General features: G+C 44.9%; 1 protein-coding gene across 3 annotated transcripts; it reads right to left on the bottom strand.

Moving 5' to 3' along the window:
- Nucleotides 1-1,281: 1,281 nt before the first annotated feature.
- Nucleotides 1,282-20,164, bottom strand: katnal1 (katanin p60 subunit A-like 1). Of its 3 annotated transcripts, none has more exons than XM_029770264.1 (11): nt 20,075-20,164; nt 17,575-17,769; nt 17,250-17,410; nt 16,416-16,587; nt 16,050-16,177; nt 15,766-15,871; nt 7,371-7,529; nt 4,361-4,487; nt 3,949-4,083; nt 3,563-3,689; nt 1,301-1,499 (listed from the first exon to the last, which is right to left on the bottom strand). In XM_029770264.1, exons 2-11 carry the CDS (start codon nt 17,734-17,736, stop codon nt 1,301-1,303), a joined length of 1,476 nt encoding a protein of 491 aa, XP_029626124.1. In that variant the 5' UTR covers nt 17,737-17,769; nt 20,075-20,164. The 3 variants fall into 3 exon arrangements, with proteins under 3 accessions (XP_029626125.1, XP_029626124.1, XP_029626123.1); XM_029770263.1 differs by having other exon boundaries at nt 17,575-17,773; XM_029770265.1 differs by lacking the exon at nt 20,075-20,164 and having other exon boundaries at nt 1,282-1,499; nt 17,575-17,736.
- Between the last annotated feature and the right edge of the window lie 1,091 nt (nt 20,165-21,255).

Here is a 21,255-nt window from a genome sequence, read left to right on the forward strand (position 1 = left end):
AAATTGTTGCATGTTGCGTTTAGATTTTTGTTCAGTATATTATCTACATTTCCAGACACTGTGATAGCTAGGTGGTCAAACGAACAGCTGAACCATTCAACCAACCTGTTCAGATAAAGTTCATCTCCTGGTGAATGTGTGTGGTGGTTAGTGTCTGTAGGTGTCCATTCAAGTATCAGTCCAAGGCATCTGTGAAGAGTTTCACAGGCTGCATCCAAAATGGCACCCTATTCCCTAATATGGTGCCCTACTTTTGACCAGACCCCTAGTGCACTATATAGGGTACAGGCTGCCATTTTAGATGCAGTGACAGACCCCATCTCCACAGACACATGGAGGAGTAGTGAGTGGAGGGAGGGAGGGATGGACCAACAGATACAGAGGAAGACAGAGATGAAGAGCCAAGGAGATGAAGAGACAAGGAGAAGGAGACAAGGGGACGAAGAGAGGAAGCAACTTTAGACTACCCTTTAAATCTCAGCCAAACACTCCAGTCCATTCGTCTCTGCTTTACACACTTCAATCCTCTTGGTTCACACTCTTGGCCTCTAGTTCTTCATCAGTCACAACCTCCTCTAGTTCCTCTACACTTCACATACATGTCTCTTTCTCCTGGTCCTCTCCCACTCCAATCCCCACTGGTCCTCTCCCACGCTGCTCTTCCACTCCAATCCTCACTGGTCCTCTCCCACTCCAATCCCCACTGGTCCTCTCCCCCTCCAATCCCCACTGGTCCACTCTCCCCCTCCAATCCCCACTGGTCCACTCTCCCCCTCCAATCCCCACTGGTCCACTCTCCCCCTCAAATCCCCACTGGTCCACTCTCCCCCTCCAATCCCCACTGGTCCACTCTCCCCCTCCAATCCCCACTGGTCCACTCTCCCCCTCCAATCCCCACTGGTCCACTCTCCCCCTCCAATCCCCACTGGTCCTCTCCCACTCTGCTCTCCCCCTCCAATCCCCACTGGTCCTCTCCCCCTCCAATCCCCACTGGTCCTCTCCCCCTCCAATCCCCACTGGTCCTCTCCCCCTCCAATCCCCACTGGTCCTCTCCCACTCCAATCCCCACTGGTCCTCTCCCCCTCCAATCCCCACTGGTCCACTCTCCCCCTCCAATCCCCACTGGTCCTCTCCCACTCTGCTCTCCCCCTCCAATCCCCACTGGTCCTCTCCCCCTCCAATCCCCACTGGTCCTCTCCCCCTCCAATCCCCACTGGTCCTCTCCCACTCCAATCCCCACTGGTCCTCTCCCACTCTGCTCTTACAGTCCTTTCTTCATTCCTGGTGCTGTGTCCTCTCTCTAGACAGATCCAAACTCCTCCATCCAGGCCTGGTACTTCTCCAAGTCGGCAGCGGAGACAGACTTGGAGATCTTCTTCAAGGTAATTGTGAAGTCGTCCATGGTGACAGGCATCTGAAGCTCTTCTTTAGACAGAGCTCTGATCTCCTCTGGAGAGAGGCCCTGGATACGCCGACGCATAGCCATCATAGACGCATCTCTGTGGGGGCAGACACACATGGCACACTCAGAGACAGTTTATTTAACGGTAGATGCGTTCTTCATACAGAGCTCTGATCTGAACACAAAAAAACCTGGATACAGTGCATTCGGAAAGTATTCAGACCCCTTGACTTTTTCCACATTTTGTTACGTTACAGCCTTATTAAATATTATTAAATCGTTTTTTCCCCTCATCAATCAAGCCAAAATTCTGCATTATACAAAACAGGTTTTTAGAAATGTTTGCACCTTTGGCAGCGATTACAGCCGTCTTCATGGGTTTGACGCTACAAGCTTGGCACACCTGTATTTGAGGGGTTTCTCCCATTCTTCTCTGCAGATCCTCAAAGTCTGTCAGGTTGGATGGGGAGCGTCGCTGAACAGCTATTTTCAGGTCTCTCCAGAGATGTTCTATCGGGTTTAAGTCCGGGCTCTGGCTGGGCCACTCAAGGACATTCAGAGAGTTGTCCTGAAGCCACTCCTGGGTTGTCTTGGCTGTGTGCTTAGAGTTGTTGTCCTGTTGGAAGGTGAACATTTGTCCCAGTCTGAGGTCCTGAGCGCTCTGGAGAAGGTTTTTATTAAGGATCTCTCTGATCATCTTTCCCTCAATCTTGACTAGTCTCCCAGTCCTTGCCGCTGAAAAATATCCCTACAGCATGATGTTGCCACCACCATGTTTCACCGTAAGGATGGTGCCAGGTTTCCTCCAGACGTGACGCTTGGCATTCAGGTCAAAGAGTTCAATCTTGGTTTCATCAGACCAGAGAATCTTGTTTCTCATGGACAGAGTCCTTTAGGTGCCTTTAGGCAAACTCCAAGCCTTTTACTGAGGAGTGGCTTCCGTCTGGCCACTCTACCATAGCTCTGTCAGAGTGACCATCGGGTTCTTGGTCACCTCCCTGACCAAGGCCCCTATCCCCCGATTGCTCAGTTTGGTCTGCCGGCCAGCTCTAAGAAGAGTCTTGGTGGTTCCAAACTTTTTCCATTTAAGAATGACGGAGGGCACTGTGTTCTTGGGGCCCTTCAATGCTGCAGAAATGTTTTGGTATCCTTCCCCAGATCTGTGCCTTGACACAATCCTGTCTCTGAGCTCTACGGACAATTCCTTAGACCTCATGGCTTGGTTTTTGCTCTGACATGCACTGTCAACTGTGGGACCTTATATAGACAGGTGTGTGCCTTTCCAAATCATGTCCATCAATTGAATTTACCACAGATGGACTCCAATCAAGTTGTAGAAACAGGATGATCAATGGAAACAGGATGCACCTGAGCTCAATTTCAAGTCTCATAGCAAATACTTACGTAAATAAGGTATCTTATTTTTAATCAACGTGTAGAAATGTCTAAAAACCTATTTTTGATTCGAGTAATTGTTTAAAAAAAAATTAAAAATTTAGAATAAGGCTGTAACGTAACAAAATGTGGATTACGTCAAGGGGTCTTAATAATTTCCGAATGTACGCATAACTAAAATGTAATGCACACATCTAAATGGGTCACATACAGAGGCCTGACCTCCTGAGGACACATTGTTGTCCCTCTCTCTCCCTCCCTCCCTCCCCCCCACACTCTCCCTCTGTGGACTCAACTCTCTCTGTTATATAAAGGGTGTGTTCAGGGGATGCCCCTGGCCAAGAGCCATGACTGTGACCTTAGCTCGCTCTCACACACACACACACACACACACACAACTAGTCACGACTCACAAGGGTCAGTCATGGGAACAGTCTCACAAGAACACTAAAAATGAATTACCATTCAAAATCCTATTTCCCCTAACCTGTAACCCTAATCCTAACCCTTTACGCTAACACTAAACTTAACCCTGAACCTAACCACTAACCCCTTACCCTAAACTAAACCCTAACCCCTTACCCTAAACTAAACCCTAACCACTAACCCCTTACCCTAACCTCTATAGCTTTTGTCCTCATGGGTATATGGGAAATGTCCCCATGAGGGAGAATGTTCCTTGTTTTACTAGCCTAAAGCCCCCAAAAGGATAGAGTAACCCCCCCCCCCCCCCACACACACACACACACACACACACAGCTAGACCTGCAGACGTTGGTGATGTCAGCTCCAGAGTATCCGTCTATCTTGTCAGCGATGAGAGCCAGGTCCACATCATCAGCCACATCCACCTCCTTTAGACTGATCCCCAGCAGCTCAGCACGACCCACAGCTACACACACGCAGGAATGGGGGTTAACAACACACCCTACAGCTAAAGACATACAGGTATAACTGTACAACAATGTGAATGTTCTGCACAACAGATACATTTTAACAATAGGTTAATATGCAGACGTGTATGAAACAGGATCTCCGCATCTTAGGTTCAGGGTAAGGGTAGAGGTTAGCGTTGAAAGGTTAAAGGTCACCTGTAGGCAGGAGGATATGGATCAGAGGTTAGGTTTAAAAGGTGAGGGGTCAGAGGTCACCTGTAGGCAGTGGGATGTAGATTCTCTTCTCCAGTCGTCTCCGTAGTGCCTCGTCGATGTCCCAGGGGAAGTTAGTAGCAGCCAGAACCATTACCATCTTAGAGGGATCGTCATTCTCTGAAGCTCCCCCCACACCTGGATAACAATGGTACAGTCAGATAGCTCCCCCCACACCTGGATAACAATGGTACAGTCAGATAGCTCCCCCCACACCTGGATAACAATGCTACAGTCTGATAGCTCTCCTTACACCTGGATAACAACGGTACAGTCAGACACTTTTCCCCAAAAACACACCTCAGCAGCCGAGCTAGAAACAACATATTCAGAAATCAGTGAACTCTCGCTTTCTCCCTCTGCCCCACTATCTCCTTCTTCCACGCTCCTCCTTCCCTCCTCCAGCTTCTCTCACCGTCCATCTGTACCAGTATTTCTGACTTGACTCTGCGGCTGGCTTCGTGTTCGTCCGACTTCCCTCGACTCCCACAAATGGAGTCTATCTCATCTATGAAGATGGTGGTCGGGGCATAGAATCTCGCCTGGACACAAATGGAGAGAAAAGGTTAATTCAAAACAAAGGTTCATTGTCTTATCCGGTGTCCTGTGTGAATGTAAATATGCTCTCTCTAATTCTCTCTCTCTCTTTCTTTCTTTCTCTCGGAGGACCTGAGCCCTAGGACCATGCCTCAGGACTACCTGGCATGATGACTCCTTGCTGTCCCCAGTCCACCTGGCCATGCTGCTGCTCCAGTTTCAACTGTTCTGCCTGCGGCTACGGAACCCTGACCTGTTCACCGGACGTGCTTGTTGCACCCTTGACAACTACTATGATTATTATTATTTGACCATGCTGGTCATTTACGAACATTTTAACATCTTGACCATGTTCTGTTATAATATCCACCCGGCACAGCCAGAAGAGGACTGGCCACCCCTCATAGCCTGGTTCCTCTCTAGGTTTCTTCCTAGGTTTTTGGCCTTTCTCAGGAGTTTTTCCTAGGGAGTTTTTCCCAGCCACCGTGCTTCTTTCACATGCATTGCTTGCTGTTTGGGGTTTTAGGCTGGGTTTCTGTACAGCACTTTGAGATTTCAGCTGATGTACGAAGGGCTATATAAATAAATTTGATTTGATTTGATTTGATTGAGTATTCCCCAGCAACCAAACAGACATTTTTTCAACGTCTATTCAACAAAACAAAAAACATGCTCATAATGATCTCTTCTATTAAAACATACATTTCTATCTTTTACATCGCTATGTCAACATCTTGTAGAACATGGTTCTGAAGAATGTTATTTAAAAAGAACAAAGACACACCCAGACCCACCTCTTCCTATAAGCAGACCTGTAGGGCCCCGTGTATTCTAGAGCGCCCCCCCCCCCAAAAAAAACAATTTACTGTAGAGAGTTAGAATACACAGAGTGTCATTTCAAAATGTGGTAGTGCATCAGCAGTTTTCCACTTGTTCTGTCAGTCACTCAATTATCCTCTCTAGGGTATGTGGGATAAAATCGTCCCACCTACTCAACAGCCAGTGGAATCCCGTGGCGCGATATTCAAATACCTTAGAAATGCTATTACTTCAATTTCTCAAACATATGACTATTTTACACCATTTTAAAGACAAGACTCTCGTTAATCTAACCACACTGTCCGATTTCAAAAAGGCTTTACAACGAAAGCAAAACATTAGATTATGTCAGCAGAGTACCCAGCCAGAAATAATCAGACACCCATTTTTCAAGCTAGCATATAATGTCACATAAACCCAAACCACAGCTAAATGCAGCACTAACCTTTGATGATCTTCATCAGATGACACTCCTAGGACATTATGTTATACAATACATGCATGTTTTGTTCAATCAAGTTCATATTTATATCAAAAACCAGCTTTTTACATTAGCATGTGACGTTCAGAACTAGCATACCCACTGCAAACTTCCGGTGAATTTACTAAATTACTCACGATAAACGTTCACAAAAAACATAATTATTTTAAGAATTATAGATACAGAACTCCTTTAAGCAATCGCTATGTCCGATTTTAAAATAGCTTTTCGGCAAAAGCACATTTTGCAATATTCTGAGTAGATAGCTCGCCATCACGGGCTAGCTATTTTGACACCCACCAAGTTTGGCCCTCACCAAACTCAGATTTACTATAAGAAAAATTGGATTACCTTTGCTGTTCTTCGTCAGAATGCACTCCCAGGACTTCTACTTCAATAACAAATGTTGGTTTGGTTCAAAATAATCCATAGTTATGTTCAAATATCCTCTGTTTTGTTCGTGCGTTCAAGACACTATCCGAAGGGTGACGAAGGGTGACGCGCCCGACGTGTTTCGTGACAAAAAAAATCGAAATATTCCATTACCGTACTTCGAAGCATGTCAACCGCTGTTTAAAATCAATTTTTATGCGATTTTTCTCGTAAAAAAACGATAATATTCCGACCGGGAAACCCTGTTTTCGTTCAAAGACGAAAAAATAAAAACATGGTGTCGGCTCGTGCACGCACCCCCAGTCTCATTGTTCTCTGATCGACCACTATCCAAATGCGCTACTGTTTTTCAGCCATGGCCTGCAAAATCATCATTCAACATTTTGCCGCCTTCTGAGAGCCTATGGGAGCCGTAGGAAGTGTCACGTTACAGCAGAGATCCTCAGTTTTCAATAAAGAGAGTGTAGAAGGCCAAGAAATGGTCAGAGAGGGCACTTCCTGTAAGGAATCTTCTCAGGTTTTTGCCTGCCATATGAGTTCTGTTATACTCACAGTCACCATTCAAACAGTTTTAGAAACTTTAGGGTGTTTTCTATCCAAATCAAACAATTATATGCATATTCTAGTTTCTGGGCAGTAGTAATAACCAGATTAAATCGGGTACGTTTTTTATCCGGCCGTGCAAATACTGCCCCCTACCCTAGAGAGGTTAACCCACGTCAGCAAAAAAAAATAAAAAATAATAATTAATATATATATATATATATATATAGACTGCTAGGTAAGGTAGTCTAGTCAGCTATATAAACCTTGTACTAGGCTAATCATCACCATATTACTGACCAGGCACGCAGGGGCATGTGCTCAGGGGCCCCCCATTGACTTTGTTAGTCAAAATCATACAGATGTCATATGAACATGGCAAAATGTGTAGAATTGCTGGGAATTTACTTTAACCCTGCCCCCCCCCCAAAAATAACACTGTTAAGATAGCACTAAAACGTTTTACCTGCGAGGTGGGCGGGGGGGGGGCGGCGACCTAATCTCACTTAGGTCCTCTGACGGTCTATAGACAGCACTGCCCACATCATACACTCTCCAACCCAGAACCAAATGAAAATGTGAGAGCTGGCCTCAGAAAGTTGCTCATTTGGTTTTTCGTCTGTCACAAGAGACCACACACACAAAGACTCACCATCTCAAAGAGCAGGCGAACCAGTTTCTCAGACTCTCCTCTGTATTTGGAGGTGAGTGTGGAGGAGGATACGTTGAAGAAGGTGGTGCCACACTCTGTAGCCACGGCTTTAGCCAGCATGGTCTTCCCTGTCCCTGGTGGGCCCACCATCAACACACCCTGGTAGAGAGACACACACACACACACCATATATTGCATACAGAGTGGTCGTGCTGACAGTAGGCCAATCTTTTCCAATCTACATGAATTTCTACTGTACAACATCACCACTTACAGGCCTGAGTGGTGTATGACAGAGCAGCCTCTGAATATCCATCCATACATGTCAACATTCAAAACTGTTCACTGTATTCATTCACTCACATGTAAGAAACCATGCATTCCTACACTACATAGTCTTCGTGTGACATACAGTGGGGCAAAAAAGTATTTAGTCAGCCACTAACTGTGCAAGTTCTCCCACTTAAAAAGATGAGAGAGGCCTGTAATTTCCATCATAGGTACACGTCAACTATGACAGACAAAATGAGAAAAAAAATCCAGAAAAATCACATTGTAGGATTTTTTATGAATTTATTTGCAAATTATGGTGGAAAATAAGTATTTGGTCACCTACAAACAAGCAAGATTTCTGGCTCTCACAGACCTGTAACTTCTTCTTTAAGAGGCTCCTCTGTCCTCCACTCGTTACCTGTATTAATGGCACCTGTTTGAACTTGTTATCGGTATAAAAGACACCTGTCCACAACCTCAAACAGTCACACTCCAAACTCCACTATGGCCAAGACCAAAGAGCTGTCAAAGGACATCAGAAACAAAATTGTAGACCTGCACCAGGCTGGGAAGACAATCTGCAATAGGTAAGCAGCTTGGTTTGAAGAAATCAACTGTGGGAGCAATTATTAGGAAATGGAAGACATACAAGACCACTGATAATCTCCCTCGATCTGGGGCTCCACGCAAGATCTCACCCCGTGGGGTCAAAATGATCACAAGAACGGTGAGCAAAAATCCCAGAACCACAAGGGGGGGACCTAGTGAATGACCTGCAGAGAGCTGGGACCAAAGTAACAAAGCCTACCATCAGTAACACACTACGCCGCCAGGGACTCAAATCCTGCAGTGCCAGACGTGTCCCCCTGCTTAAGCCAGTACATGTCCAGGCCCGTCTGAAGTTTGCTAGAGAGCATTTGGATGATCCAGAAGAGGATTGGGAGAATGTCATATGGTCAGATGAAACCAAAATATAACTTTTTGGTAAAAACTCAACTCGTCGTGTTTGGAGGACAAAGATTGCGGAGTTGCATCCAAAAGGACACCATACCTACTGTGAAGCATGGGGGTGGAAACATCATGCTTTGGGGCTGTTTTTCTGCAAAGGGACCAGGACGACTGATCCATGTAAAGGAAAGAATGAATGGGGCCATGTATCGTGAGATTTTGAGTGAAAACCTCCTTCCATCAGCAAGGGCATTGAAGATGAAACGTGGTTGGGTCTTTCAGCATGACAATGATCCCAAACACACCGCCTGGGCAACGAAGGAGTGGCTTCGTAAGAAGCATTTCAAGGTCCTGGAGTGGCCTAGCCAGTCTCCAGATCTCAACCCCATAGAAAATCTTTGGAGGGAGTTGAAAGTCTGTGTTGCCCAGCGACAGCCCCAAAACATCACTGCTCTAGAGGAGATCTGCATGGAGGAATGGGCCAAAATACCAGCAATAGTGTGTGAAAACCTTGTGAAGACTTAGAGAAAACGTTTGACCTGTGTCATTGCCAACAAAGGGTATATAACAAAGTATTGAGATAAACTTTTGTTATTGACCAAATACTTATTTTCCACCATAATTTGCAAATAAATTCATTAAAAATCCTACAATGTGATTTTCTGGATTTTTTTTCTTTTCATTTTGTCTGTCATAGTTGACGTGTACCTATGATGAAAATTACAGGCCTCTCTCATCTTTTTAAGTGGGAGAACTTGCACAATTGGTGGCTGACTAAATACTTTTTTGCCCCACTGTATGTGTTTGGTTGTGACACTGAGACACCAATGAAATATTGACCCCCTAATCACGTGATTGGGCCTGAGGGCAAGGGCTCTAAATTAAAGTTTCCATTGGTAGCACAGGTGCTCCTAACTTTAAAAAGTTAGGAGCACCACATAAAATGTACCAAAGTGTTGGTCAGTGTTTCCCAAGGCACCACTTGAATAGATGTTACATTTAGACAAAACATTTTTTAATAGATTGATTCAGAACATGCCATTGTACAAATAACATGCTGATCTACACCATACACTACCAGTGGTAGCAACCAGCTAACATTTGTTTTGTCCTAGCTAGTGCATTTAGCTAAATGGTATTTAGCTAACCAGCTAGCTAGTTAGCGATATGTATTATGTCAGACATATGCCAGGTTCCTTATATTTGTATTTATTATGGATCCCCATTAGGTGTTGCCGCCAAGGAAGCAGCTACTCTTCCTGGGGTCCAGCAACATTAAGGCAGTTATATACAATTAAACAAAAATATTACATGACATTTCATTACACTTTTCACAACACATTAAGTGTGTTCCCTCAGGCAACTACTCTACTACCACATATCATCAATACAAAGTCCATGTGTGCATGTGTGTAGAGTATGTGTCTTATCATGTTTATGTGTGTCTGTGTCTCTTCACATTCCCCGCTATTCCATGAGGTGTATTTTTAGATTTTTTTAAAATCTGATTCTACTGCTTGCATCAGTTACCTGATGTGGAATAGAATTCCATGTAGTACTGTGTGCCTCCCATAGTCTATTCTGGACTTGGGGATTGTGAAGAGACCTCTGGTGACATGCCTTGTGGGGTATGCATGGGTGTCCGAGCTGTGTGCCAGTAGTTTAAACAGACACCTCAATGCATTCAGCTTGTCGATCTCTCCTCCACTTTGAGCCATGAGACTTACAGTGGCAAGAAAAATAATGTGAACCCTTTGGAAATATCTGTATTTCTGCATAAATTGGTCATAAAATTTGATCTGATCTTCATCTAGGCCACAAGAATAAAATGTTATTGGTCACATATACATGCTTAGCAGATGTTATTGCGAGTGTAGTGAAATGCTTCTAGATCCGACAGTGCAGCAGTATCTAACAGGTAATATCTAACTACTTCCACTATAAAACCTAATACACACAATCTAGTAAAGGAATGGGATGAGAATATATAAGTATAAAATATATGGATGAGCAGTGACAGAGCGGCTAAGATGCAATAGATAGTGAAGGATACAGTATATACACATATGATATGAGTAATGCTAGATATGTAAACATTCTTAAAAGTGGCATTATTAAAGTGACTACTGTTCCATTTAATAAAGTGGCCAATGATATCAAGTCTGTAGGCAGGCAGGTGCCTCTCTGTGCTAGTGGTGGCTGTTTAACAATCTGATGGCCTTGAGATAGAAAAACAGCTTCTATCTCTCTCTCTGTCCCAGCTTTGATGCACCTGTACTGACCTCACCTTCTGGATGATAGTGGGGTGAACAGGTAGTGGCTCGGGTGGTTGTTGTCCTTGATGATCTTTTTGCCTTCCTGTGACATCGGGTGGTGTAGGTGTCCTGGAGGGCAGGTAGTTTGCCCCCGGTGATGCGTTATGCAGACCGCACCACCCACTGGAGAGCCCTGCGGTTGTGGGTGGTGCAGTTGCCGTACCAGGCGGTGATACAGCCCAACAGGATGCTCTTAATTGTGCACCGGTTAAAGTTAGTGAGGGTTTTCGGTGACAAGCCAATTATTATTTTTTTTTTCAGCCTCCTGAGGTTGAAGAGGCGCTGTTGCGCCTTCTTCACCACACTGTCTGTGTAAGTGGACCATTTCAGTTTGTCGATGATATGTACACCGAGGAACTTAAAAACTTTCCTTCTCCACTGCTGTCCTGTTGATGTGGATATGGGTTTGCTCCCTTTGCTCTTTTCTGAAGTCCATGACAAATGGACAAACACAGTCTGCTTAAACTAATAACACAACAATTATATGTTTTCATGTCTTTATTGAACACACTGTGTAAACATTCACAGCGCAGGGTGGAAAAAGTATGTGAACCCTTGGATTTAATAACTTGTTGACCCTCCTTTGGCAGCAATAACCTCAACCAAACGTTTCTGTAGATGTGGATCAGACCTGCACAACAGTCAGGTTGAATTTTGTACCATTCCTCTTTTCAAAACTGTTTCAGTTCAGCAATATTCTTGGGATGTCTGGTGTGAACAGCTCTCGAGGTTGAGGTCAGGACTCTGACTGGACCACTCCAGAAGGCGTATTTTCTTCTGTTGAAGCCATTCTGCTGTTTATTTACTTTTGTGTTTTGGGTTGTTGTCCTGTTGCATCACTCAACTTCTGTTGCGCTTCAATTGGCGGACAGATAGCCTAACATTCGCCTGCAAAATCTCTTGATCAACGGAAAAATGAATTCCTCAGTTTATGATAGCAAGCTGTCCAGGTCCTGAGGCAGCCCCAAACCATGATGACCCTCCACCATACTTTACAATTGGGATGAGGTTTTGATGTTGGTGTACTGTGCCTTTTTTCACCACACTGTGTGTGTTGTGTGTTCCTTCCCAACAACTCAACTGTAGTTTCATCTGTCCACAGAATATTTTGCCAGTAGTGCTGTGGAACATCAAGGTGCACTTTCGCAAACTTCAGATGTGGAGCAATGCTTTTTTTGGACAGCAGTGGCTTCTTCCGTGGTGTCCTCCCATGAACACCATTCTTGTTAAGTGTTTTACGTATCGTAGACTCATCAACAGAGTGGCTAGCATGTTCCAGAGATTTCTGTAAGTCTTTAGCTGACACTCTAGGTTTCTTCTTAACCTCATGGAGCATTCTGTGCTGTGCTCTTGCAGTCATCTTTGCAGGACGGCCACTCCTAGGGAGAGTAGCAACAGTGTTGAACTTTCTCCATTTATAGACAATTTCTCTTACCGTGGACTGATGAACATCAAGGCTTTGAGATACTTTTGTAACCCTTTCCAGCTTTATGCAAGTCAACAATTCTTAAGTCTTCTGAGATCTCTTTTGTTCTAGGCATGGTTCACATCAGGCAATGCTTCTTGTGAATAGCAAACTCAAATTTGAGTGTTTTTTTTATAGGGCAGATCTCACTGACATCTCTAATCTTGTCTCATCGATTGGACTCCAGGTTAGCTGACTCCTGACTCCAATTAGCTTTTGGAGAAGTCATTAGCCTAGGGGTTCACATACTTTTTCTAGCCTACACTGTGAATATTTAAATGATGTATTCAATATAGACAAGAAAAATACAATAATTTGTGTGTTATTGGTTGTCTATTGTTGTGACTTAGATGAAGACCAGATCAAATGGTATGTCAAATTTATGCAGAAATCCAGGTAATTCCAAAGGGTTCACATACTTTTTCCTTGCCACTGTACATGCATATTAGACTAGCTAACTCGCATTTTGCAAAGAACAAAATACAACAAATTGTATAACAGAGAGGGCAAGGTGTATAGAAGCATTGTTCTTGTTCTGGAAGAATCTGTGTTGAGTGCATGAATTGACAGCATGCTGAGAAAATAAACAGTGTGCTGCCTGCTTGAGTGACAGGGGGTGGGGCATGGTGTGCATAGCCTGGGAACCGGAAGCAAACAGCCTTGGAGGGAGAAAGATGACTCGATGACTATGGCACGCAAAGCCTAAATCAATTATTATCTGGCTGATTTTTTTATTTTTATTTCTAGTCGCACTGGTGTTCCCAAATTAAAACTGCAGGTTGCACAGCTAAATATTTTAGAAGCATGTAGTAGGTATTACAGACTGGGGTCAGGGAGAGGTTGAAAATGCCAGTGAAGACACTTGCCAACTGGTCAGCGCAAGCTCCGAATAAGCATCCTGATAATCAGTCTGGCCCTGCGGCCTTGTGAATGTTGACCTGTTTAAAAAGGTCTTAGTCACATCGGCTACGGAGAGGGCAATCACACAGTCGTCCAGAACAGCAGGTGCTTTCACGCATGGTTTAGTTTTCCTAACTTTGAAGCAAGCATAGAAGGCATTTAGATCGTCTGATAGGCTTGTGTCACTGAGCAGCTCACGGCTGGGTTTCCCTTTGTAATCCGTGATAGTTTGCAAGCCTTGCCACATCCGAAGAGTGTCAGAGCAGGTGTAGTAGGATTAGATCATAGTCCTGTGTTGACGCTTTGCCTGTTTGATGCTTCGTCGCAGGGCATAGCGGGATTTCTTATAAGCGTTCGGATTAGTGTTCTGCTCTTTGATAGCGGCAGCTCTAGCCCTTAGCTCAGTGCAGATGTTGCATGTAATCTGGTTGGGATATGTACGTACAGTCTGTGGGGATGTGGTAAACTCCTCAATGCCATCGAATGAATACTGGAACATATTCCAGTCTGTTCCAGTCTGTGCTAGGGAAACAGTCCTGTAGCTTAGCATCCACTTCATCAGACCACTTCCGTATTAAGCGCATCACTGGTACTTCCCGTTTGAGTTTTTACTTGTAAGCAGGAATCAGGAGGATAGAGTTATGGTCAGATTTACCAAATGGAGGGAGAGCTTTGTATGCATCTCTGTGTGTGGAGTAAAGGTGATCTAGAGTTGTTTTGCCTCTAGTTGCACAGGTGACAAGCTGCTAGAAATGAGGTGAGACGGATTTCAGTTTTCCTGCCTCTGGAAGCAACGTCAGCACAATAACTGTTCATCAGGAGCTTCATGTAATGGGTTTCCATGGCCGAGCAGCGGCACACAAGCCTAAGATCACCATGGGCAATGCCAAGCATCGGCTGGAGTAGTGTAAAGTTCGCCGCCATTGGACTCTGGAGCAGTGGAAACGCGTTCTCTGGAGTGATTAATTACTCTTCACTATCTGGCAGTCCAACAGACGAATCTGGGTTTGGCAGATGCAAGGAGAATGCTACCTGCCCCAATGCATAGTGCCAACTGTAAAGTTTGGTGGAGGCTGTTTTTCATGGTTTGGCCTAGGCCCCTTAGTTCCATTGAAGGGAAATAGTAATGCTACAGCATACAATGACACTTTACTGCGGTAAGGGCTTTCTCCATTCTAGACGATGCTATGCTATGCTATCCAACTTTGCGGCAACAGTTTGGACAAGGCCCTTTCCTGTTTCAGCATGACAACGCACCCATGGACAAAGTGAGGTCCACAAAGAAATGGTTTGTTGAGATCGATGTGGAAGAACCTGACTGACCTGCACAGAGCCCTGACCTCAATAGTACGCAGCATCATCTGAATATGTGTGCAACAAAAGTCAAACCTTCACCTTCTGCTACCATTTCTGTCAAGCCGTCTATGCATACAGTTTGACGCATACGTTCGATAAACCCAACGTATACCCCACACAGAACACACTGCAACTGCTCTGCAACGCAATGCTATTTATCAACTCTGTAGGGTCTTCTCAGCTGACCTGTATAAAAGACACCTGGGAGCCAGAAATCTTTCTGATTGAGAGGGGGTCAAATACTTATTTCCCTCATTAAAATGCAAATCAATTTATAACATTTTTGACATGCGTTTTTGTGGATTTTTTTGTTGTTATTCTGTCTCTCACTGTTCAAATAAACCAACCATTAAAATTATAAACTGATCATTTCTTTGTCAGTGGGCAAACGTACAAAATCAGCAGGGGATCAAATATTTTTTCCCCCACTGTAAATAGCGAATAGAGGACGCTTTTCCCACAGTTCATATTCATGCCAGCCAGGTAGGCTACTCCGGTTGTAAAGAGAAGCAACGTAATTAATATTATGAGAAATAAATATAGTAGGCCAAGCCTATAGAAAGCTGATGGGATCCTCCTCTTTTTAATAGAAACTCTTTTCTCACACAACTACATAGCCTATAGAAATGTACCATAATATGGGTTTATAGAAAAAGTTATTTCATTCCATGCATCAACCAGCTATGAGGATCTGACTCTGGCTAAGCAACAGGTGATCCTATTCCACTCAAACTCTGAGTGCCAGGGCTCTCCTGAAGCGTTCATTCATTTACATTTCATTTGCATTGGCAGAGTGATTAGAGGGACAATAGAGCACTGAGTACCAGGCCGTTAGCGACCGGCCGGTAACAAGTTTGGTAGACTACTAATGACCATCAGCTGCATCAGACCGCAGTTTTGGAGAAGCCTAGTTACCGTGACTCAGCGGTCACATGGAATTTGCCTGTGGTCATGACTCCTGACTGCCGGTGTGGCGGTAATAAGGTCACGTTACAGCCCCTACTGACGACTTCATACACTACTCCTCAAGGTACTCTTCTCTCATTGCCTTTTAAGTGTGTGTGTGTCAAATATATCTTTTTTTTCAGCAGATGTTAGTGCGAGTGTAGCGAAATGCTTGTGTGTGTGTGTGTGTTACCTTCCAGGGTCGGCGTATACCCTTGAAGAAGTCTGGCATCCACATGGGCAGAACCACCGCTTCTCTCAGCAGCTTCTTAGCATCCTCCAGGTCAGCAATGTCCCCCCTGGAACACACACACACACACACACACACACACACACACACACACACACACACACACACACACACACACACACACACACACACACACACACACAATGTGTCAGACCTACAGTGATACACACAAAGTGAGTGAGTCAGAGTGACACAAACAGGTCAGCAAGGTGATGTGTTTAATGTACCAGTGTATGTTGGGGTTGCGGGAGACGATGTCTCTCTCCAGTGCCTCCACTAAGTCACTGTCGTACCCCGAACCATCAAACTTCTTCAGCTCTCCATCCCCTGCTCCCTCTGCTACAGCCTTTTTACCCTGCAGGACACACACACACGTTTAACACAAGTTTAACTTCCCAGCCTTATACTCTTCTTACCCTGGGACAACAGACGTGCGAGTTTAAGGGCCGGTTTCCCAGACACAGATCAAGTCTAGTCCTAGACTAAAAAAGTTATTTAAATAGAGATCGAACATGATTTTCAGTCCAGGACTTCATGTGTCCAGGAAACCAGCCCTAACAGTGTAAGTGTAGTATCTCCAGCTGTACACTGACCTTGTCGTCTCTGACCTTGGTGCCTCGGGGGGCATCCCTGGGGGCGGGGCGGTCTGTTTTAGGGTTAGTCTGGCCCCTCCCTCCTGGAGCCCCTCTGGGCTGCATACCTGGAGAGTCCTTCCTCTGCTGGGGTTTCACCCCACTGTTAGGACGCTTCACTGCAGTAGGGGCCCTAAACACACACACACATTTTCCATGAAGCAATCAAAGCCCAATCAGTGTAGCGAAACAGAACGTCAGTTTGAGAGATCATGGTGGCTGTACGATGCTACAGGGCCTATAGGCTATTTTAGAAAGTCATAAGACATACAGCGAGTGAATGAAACTATGCAGCATGTAACCTTTTTATGATGGTCCTGTCAATGTAATCATCATGCTATTCAGAAGATGTGTAGCCTACTCTCTGCCATGTGCTGCTGCAGCTGAACATCCAATAGGAAGCAGCAGCTTGTCAACTTCAAGAGGGGATCATTTGGTTAAGTGGCATTTCCTCCTCTCAAATCAGTGGATAACAACACACTGATATGTCCACACACACACACACACACACACACACACACACACACACACACACACACACACACACACACACACACACGTTACAGTGTTAACGCTACAATGCTCCACATGATGTTGCCTTAAGATAGTAACTTGAGCTCTGTACTTGTTTCTTTGTTAAAAATGAGACCTTACACAGCCAAAGTGCTGTTTACCCCATCAGGTTTCCTCCTCTCCACTCAGTAATGGAGCTGGTTTGGGGGAACCAGGCTCAAGTGATGAATAAGATTGCCTGAGACCTGAAGAATTGTGTTAGGTCTCAGGCACTCCATGTACCTGTGCTCTGCAGGTGTGGGTGGGGGCCACACTGCAGGGTCTCTAGGCCCCTCCTCAGACTGAGGGACGGGGAAGTCAGCTGGCTTGTCCACCTTAAAACTCTCCAGAGTTCCCACAATGCCTTTCACCTGCTCATACTCCTCCAACAACTCCTGTCTCACCTAGAGCGAGAGAGAGCGAGAGAGGACATGTCAGTAACACTTTCAGACAACCGGTACATCACATTATTTCTTGTTAAGCATGCATGAGCGTTCATAATGTCTTATTACCAATGCTTCTATGCTGCAACATGTATGTGTGATGTATGTGTTTGGGAGAGTCTCACCTGTTGCCACTTGACTTTGAGTGCAGGGTCTCTGAGGGCTTGGCCGTGTTTATGTATCTGCTGGATCACTCCCTGGTAGTAGACCATAGAGGAGTCATAGTTCCCCAGCAGAGCATACTCTCTGCCCTTCTTAGCGTTGTCACAGATCTCTGCCAGGTTCATCTTAAAATGGAGGACAATGTCTCTGTGCTGGAACTGTCTGGCAGGGAAACAGAAGAAGGCTACATTAGGATGAAAGTTCTCCTTCGATCTTCAGGTCGAAACGTTGCACAATAAAACTGAAGCAATCATCATCAGTGTGCGGGTATCTCTCTCTTTCTTTAGTTGACTTGTTGTACCCTGCAAGTCACTACTCTGAAACTAAGCTATATTAGTAATGACATGATCTCAGCCCTGAGAATGTAAAAGTGACGCAAGTAAACCAAGATCATGGCATGGCTCACAGGCTTTACTAACAATGGGAACTGTTGTCAAACAGTAGTGAGAGCTCTGGGTTCCCTTTACTTTGCTCTACTGCTGGCTGTGTCATATGATCCCTTTCTTCAGTGTGTAGAGTTGGCTTGTCAGACTTACTATGTTCGGATTAGCTAGCTAACTAGCTAGCTACATACTATCTGAAATCAATTGACTGTTTGGACAGCCAGGGTTTGCAGATACTAGTTTAAATTGGAGTATGAGCAAACTCAAGAGTTAGATATAATAAACTGTATAGACTGGAGGACTAGGAGGTTATCACACCGTGAGGGGCTAAGAGGTTATCACACCGTGAGGGCTAAGAGGTTATCACACCGTGAGGGCTAAGAGGTTACCACACCGTGAGGGCTAAGAGGTTACCACACCGTGAGGGCTAAGAGGTTATCACACCGTGAGGGCTAAGAGGTTACCACACCGTGAGGGGCTAAGAGGTTATCACACCGTGAGGGGCTAAGAGGTTATCACACCGTGAGGGGCTAAGAGGTTATCACACCGTGAGGGGCTAAGAGGTTATCACACCGTGAGGGGCTAAGAGGTTACCAAACCGTGAGGGGCTAAGAGGTTATCACACCGTGAGGGGCTAAGAGGTTATCACACCGTGAGGGGCTAAGAGGTTATCACACTGTGAGGGGCTAAGAGGTTATCACACCGTGAGGGGCTAAGAGGTTACCACACCGTGAGGGGCTAAGAGGTTACCAAACCGTGAGGGGCTAAGAGGTTATCACACCGTGAGGGCTAAGAGGTTACCAAACCGTGAGGGGCTAAGAGGTTACCAAACCGTGAGGGGCTAAGAGGTTATCACACCGTGAGGGGCTAAGAGGTTATCACACCGTGAGGGGCTAAGAGGTTATCACACCGTGAGGGCTAAGAGGTTACCACACCGTGAGGGGCTAAGAGGTTACCACACCGTGAGGGGCTAAGAGGTTACCACACCGTGAGGGGCTAAGAGGTTATCACACCGTGAGGGGCTAAGAGGTTACCAAACCGTGAGGGGCTAAGAGGTTATCACACCGTGAGGGGCTAAGAGGTTACCACACCGTGAGGGGCTAAGAGGTTACCACACCGTGAGGGGCTAAGAGGTTACCACACCGTGAGGGGCTAAGAGGTTATCACACCGTGAGGGGCTAAGAGGTTACCACACCGTGAGGGGCTAAGAGGTTATCAGGACCGAGTTTGGGAAACCCTGTGCTAGACAAGCAGTAGGATCCCGGGTGGCAGCGGTCTAAGGCACTGCATCTCAGAGATTGAGGTGTCACTACAGACACCCTGGTTCAAATCCAGGCTGTATCACAACCCGGCCGTGATTGGGAGTCCCATAGGGCAGCGCACAATTGGCCCAGCGTCGTCCGGGTTTGGCCGGTGTAGGCCGTCATTGTAAATAAGAATTTGATCTTAACTGACCTGCCTAGATAAATATAATCTTATCCCATGGTAAGCAGGATGTCCTATAGTTGATAGCAGTGCCCCTTCATTCCGGTTACACTTACATACCTTTCATTAACCATATGTTCCTAGTAGCTAAACTAACTACATTAACTTCAAAGCCTATTTAATGTAGCCCTACTTAATCCAGATGGGTTTCATAGTTAGCTAAAATAGCTAGCAAACATGATTTTTACAATGTAGCTAGCTAGCTTGCTAAGGTAAATATGTCAACCATTATCATTAGCATTACTAATGGGCTAGTATGTGAATCAACAATAATAACATCAGCAGGAAACATTTCAAAGAATGCACATTATCCATAAAATCTATCTTCGCAAATCAGGACCCTGGTCTTGTAGTTCAGACCCAGACATCTCTCCATCTATTTTGATCAGCAGTATGTGTAAAGAAAACAACATTTCCCATAAACCTCCAGTCAGTTACACCCCAAGCTTAGGCCAGATAACAAAACGGATCGCATGGCAAGAAAATACCCTCTCGTTTCGAATAAATTACGTTCGCGCAAGTATGGCACAAAAACCCAAAGACAAAGAAATAGCTAGTATTTACAACTATGTGCATGAAAAGAATATGATTATACCTCAAAGAAAAGCTCTTGTTTCTGTTGTTGTCTGCGGTAGTCCGTTAGACGGTGCTGTTACCATGGCCGCGGAGAGACGCCGTGTGGAGAATGACGATCATATGGGGGAGAGGAAGAGGCGGGGCCGCTGGACTTCATGGATGACGTCAGTCAACATCAAGAACAGAACAGACTGTCACACTATAATGACATGGGTATGCTTACAGAATTTTCACTAAATTGTCTGGATTAAATGGTTTAATCGAAGCTGGAGGTTAAACAATGCATTATTTGTACATCTTTGTTCTAGACTAGAGAGAGAGCAATTTAAAAATAATGGTATTTCAAAAAAGGTCCTGTTACCAGGACCACAAATACAAATTCCATCTAGACACCGTTGCCCTGGAGCTCACAAAAATATATACATACCTAGGCCTAAACATCAGCACCACAGGTAACTTCTACAAAGCTGTGAACAATCTGAGAGACAAGGCAAAAAGGGCCTTCTTTGCTGTCAAAAGGAACATATAATTCGACATACCAATTAGGATCTGGCAAAAAAATACTTGAATCAGTTATAGAACCCATTGCCCTTTATGGTTGTGAGGTCTGGGGTCCACTCACCAACCAAGAATTCACAAAATGGGACAAACACCAGAATTCTGCTAAAATATATTCTGTGTACAGTGTTAAATACCAAATAATGCATACAGAGCAGAATTAGGCCGATACCCGCTAATCAAAATCCAGAAAAAAAGCCGTTAAATTCTACAACCACCTAATAGGAAGCGATTCCTAAACCTTCCATATCAAAGCCATCACCTACAGAGAGATGAACCTGGAGAAGAGTCCCCTAAGCAAGCTGGTCCTGAGGCTCTGTTCACAAACACAAACAGACCCCACAGAGCCCCAGGACAGCAACACAATTAGACAACCAAATCATGAGAAAACAAAAAGAGAATTACTTGACACATTGAAAATAATTTACAAAAAAACAGAGCAAACTTGAATGTTATTTGGCCCTGAACAGAGATTACACAGTGGCAGAATACCTGACCACTGTGACTGACCCAAAATGAAGGAAAGCTTTGTCTATGTTCAGACTCAGTGAGCATAGCCTTGCTATAGGCAGACCTGGCTCTCAAGAGAAGACGGGCTATTTGCACACTGCCCACAAAATTAAGTGGAAACTGAGCTGCACT

The sequence above is a fragment of the Salmo trutta genome, chromosome 12, assembly GCF_901001165.1.
Source record: "Salmo trutta chromosome 12, fSalTru1.1, whole genome shotgun sequence".
Lineage (NCBI taxonomy): Eukaryota > Metazoa > Chordata > Actinopteri > Salmoniformes > Salmonidae > Salmo > Salmo trutta.

Excerpts from the sequence above, each read along its gene's own strand:
- katnal1 (XM_029770265.1), bottom strand. The coding sequence starts at position 17,736 with ATGAACCTGGCAGAGATCTGTGACAACGCTAAGAAGGGCAGAGAGTAT. Across the intron at positions 17,411-17,574 it reads TCAAAGTCAAGTGGCAACAG|GTGAGACAGGAGTTGTTGGA; the intron begins GTGAGACTCTCC and ends CTCTCGCTCTAG. Across the intron at positions 1,500-3,562 it reads GACATCACCAACGTCTGCAG|AGATGCGTCTATGATGGCTA; the intron begins GTCTAGCTGTGT and ends CTGCCCCCACAG.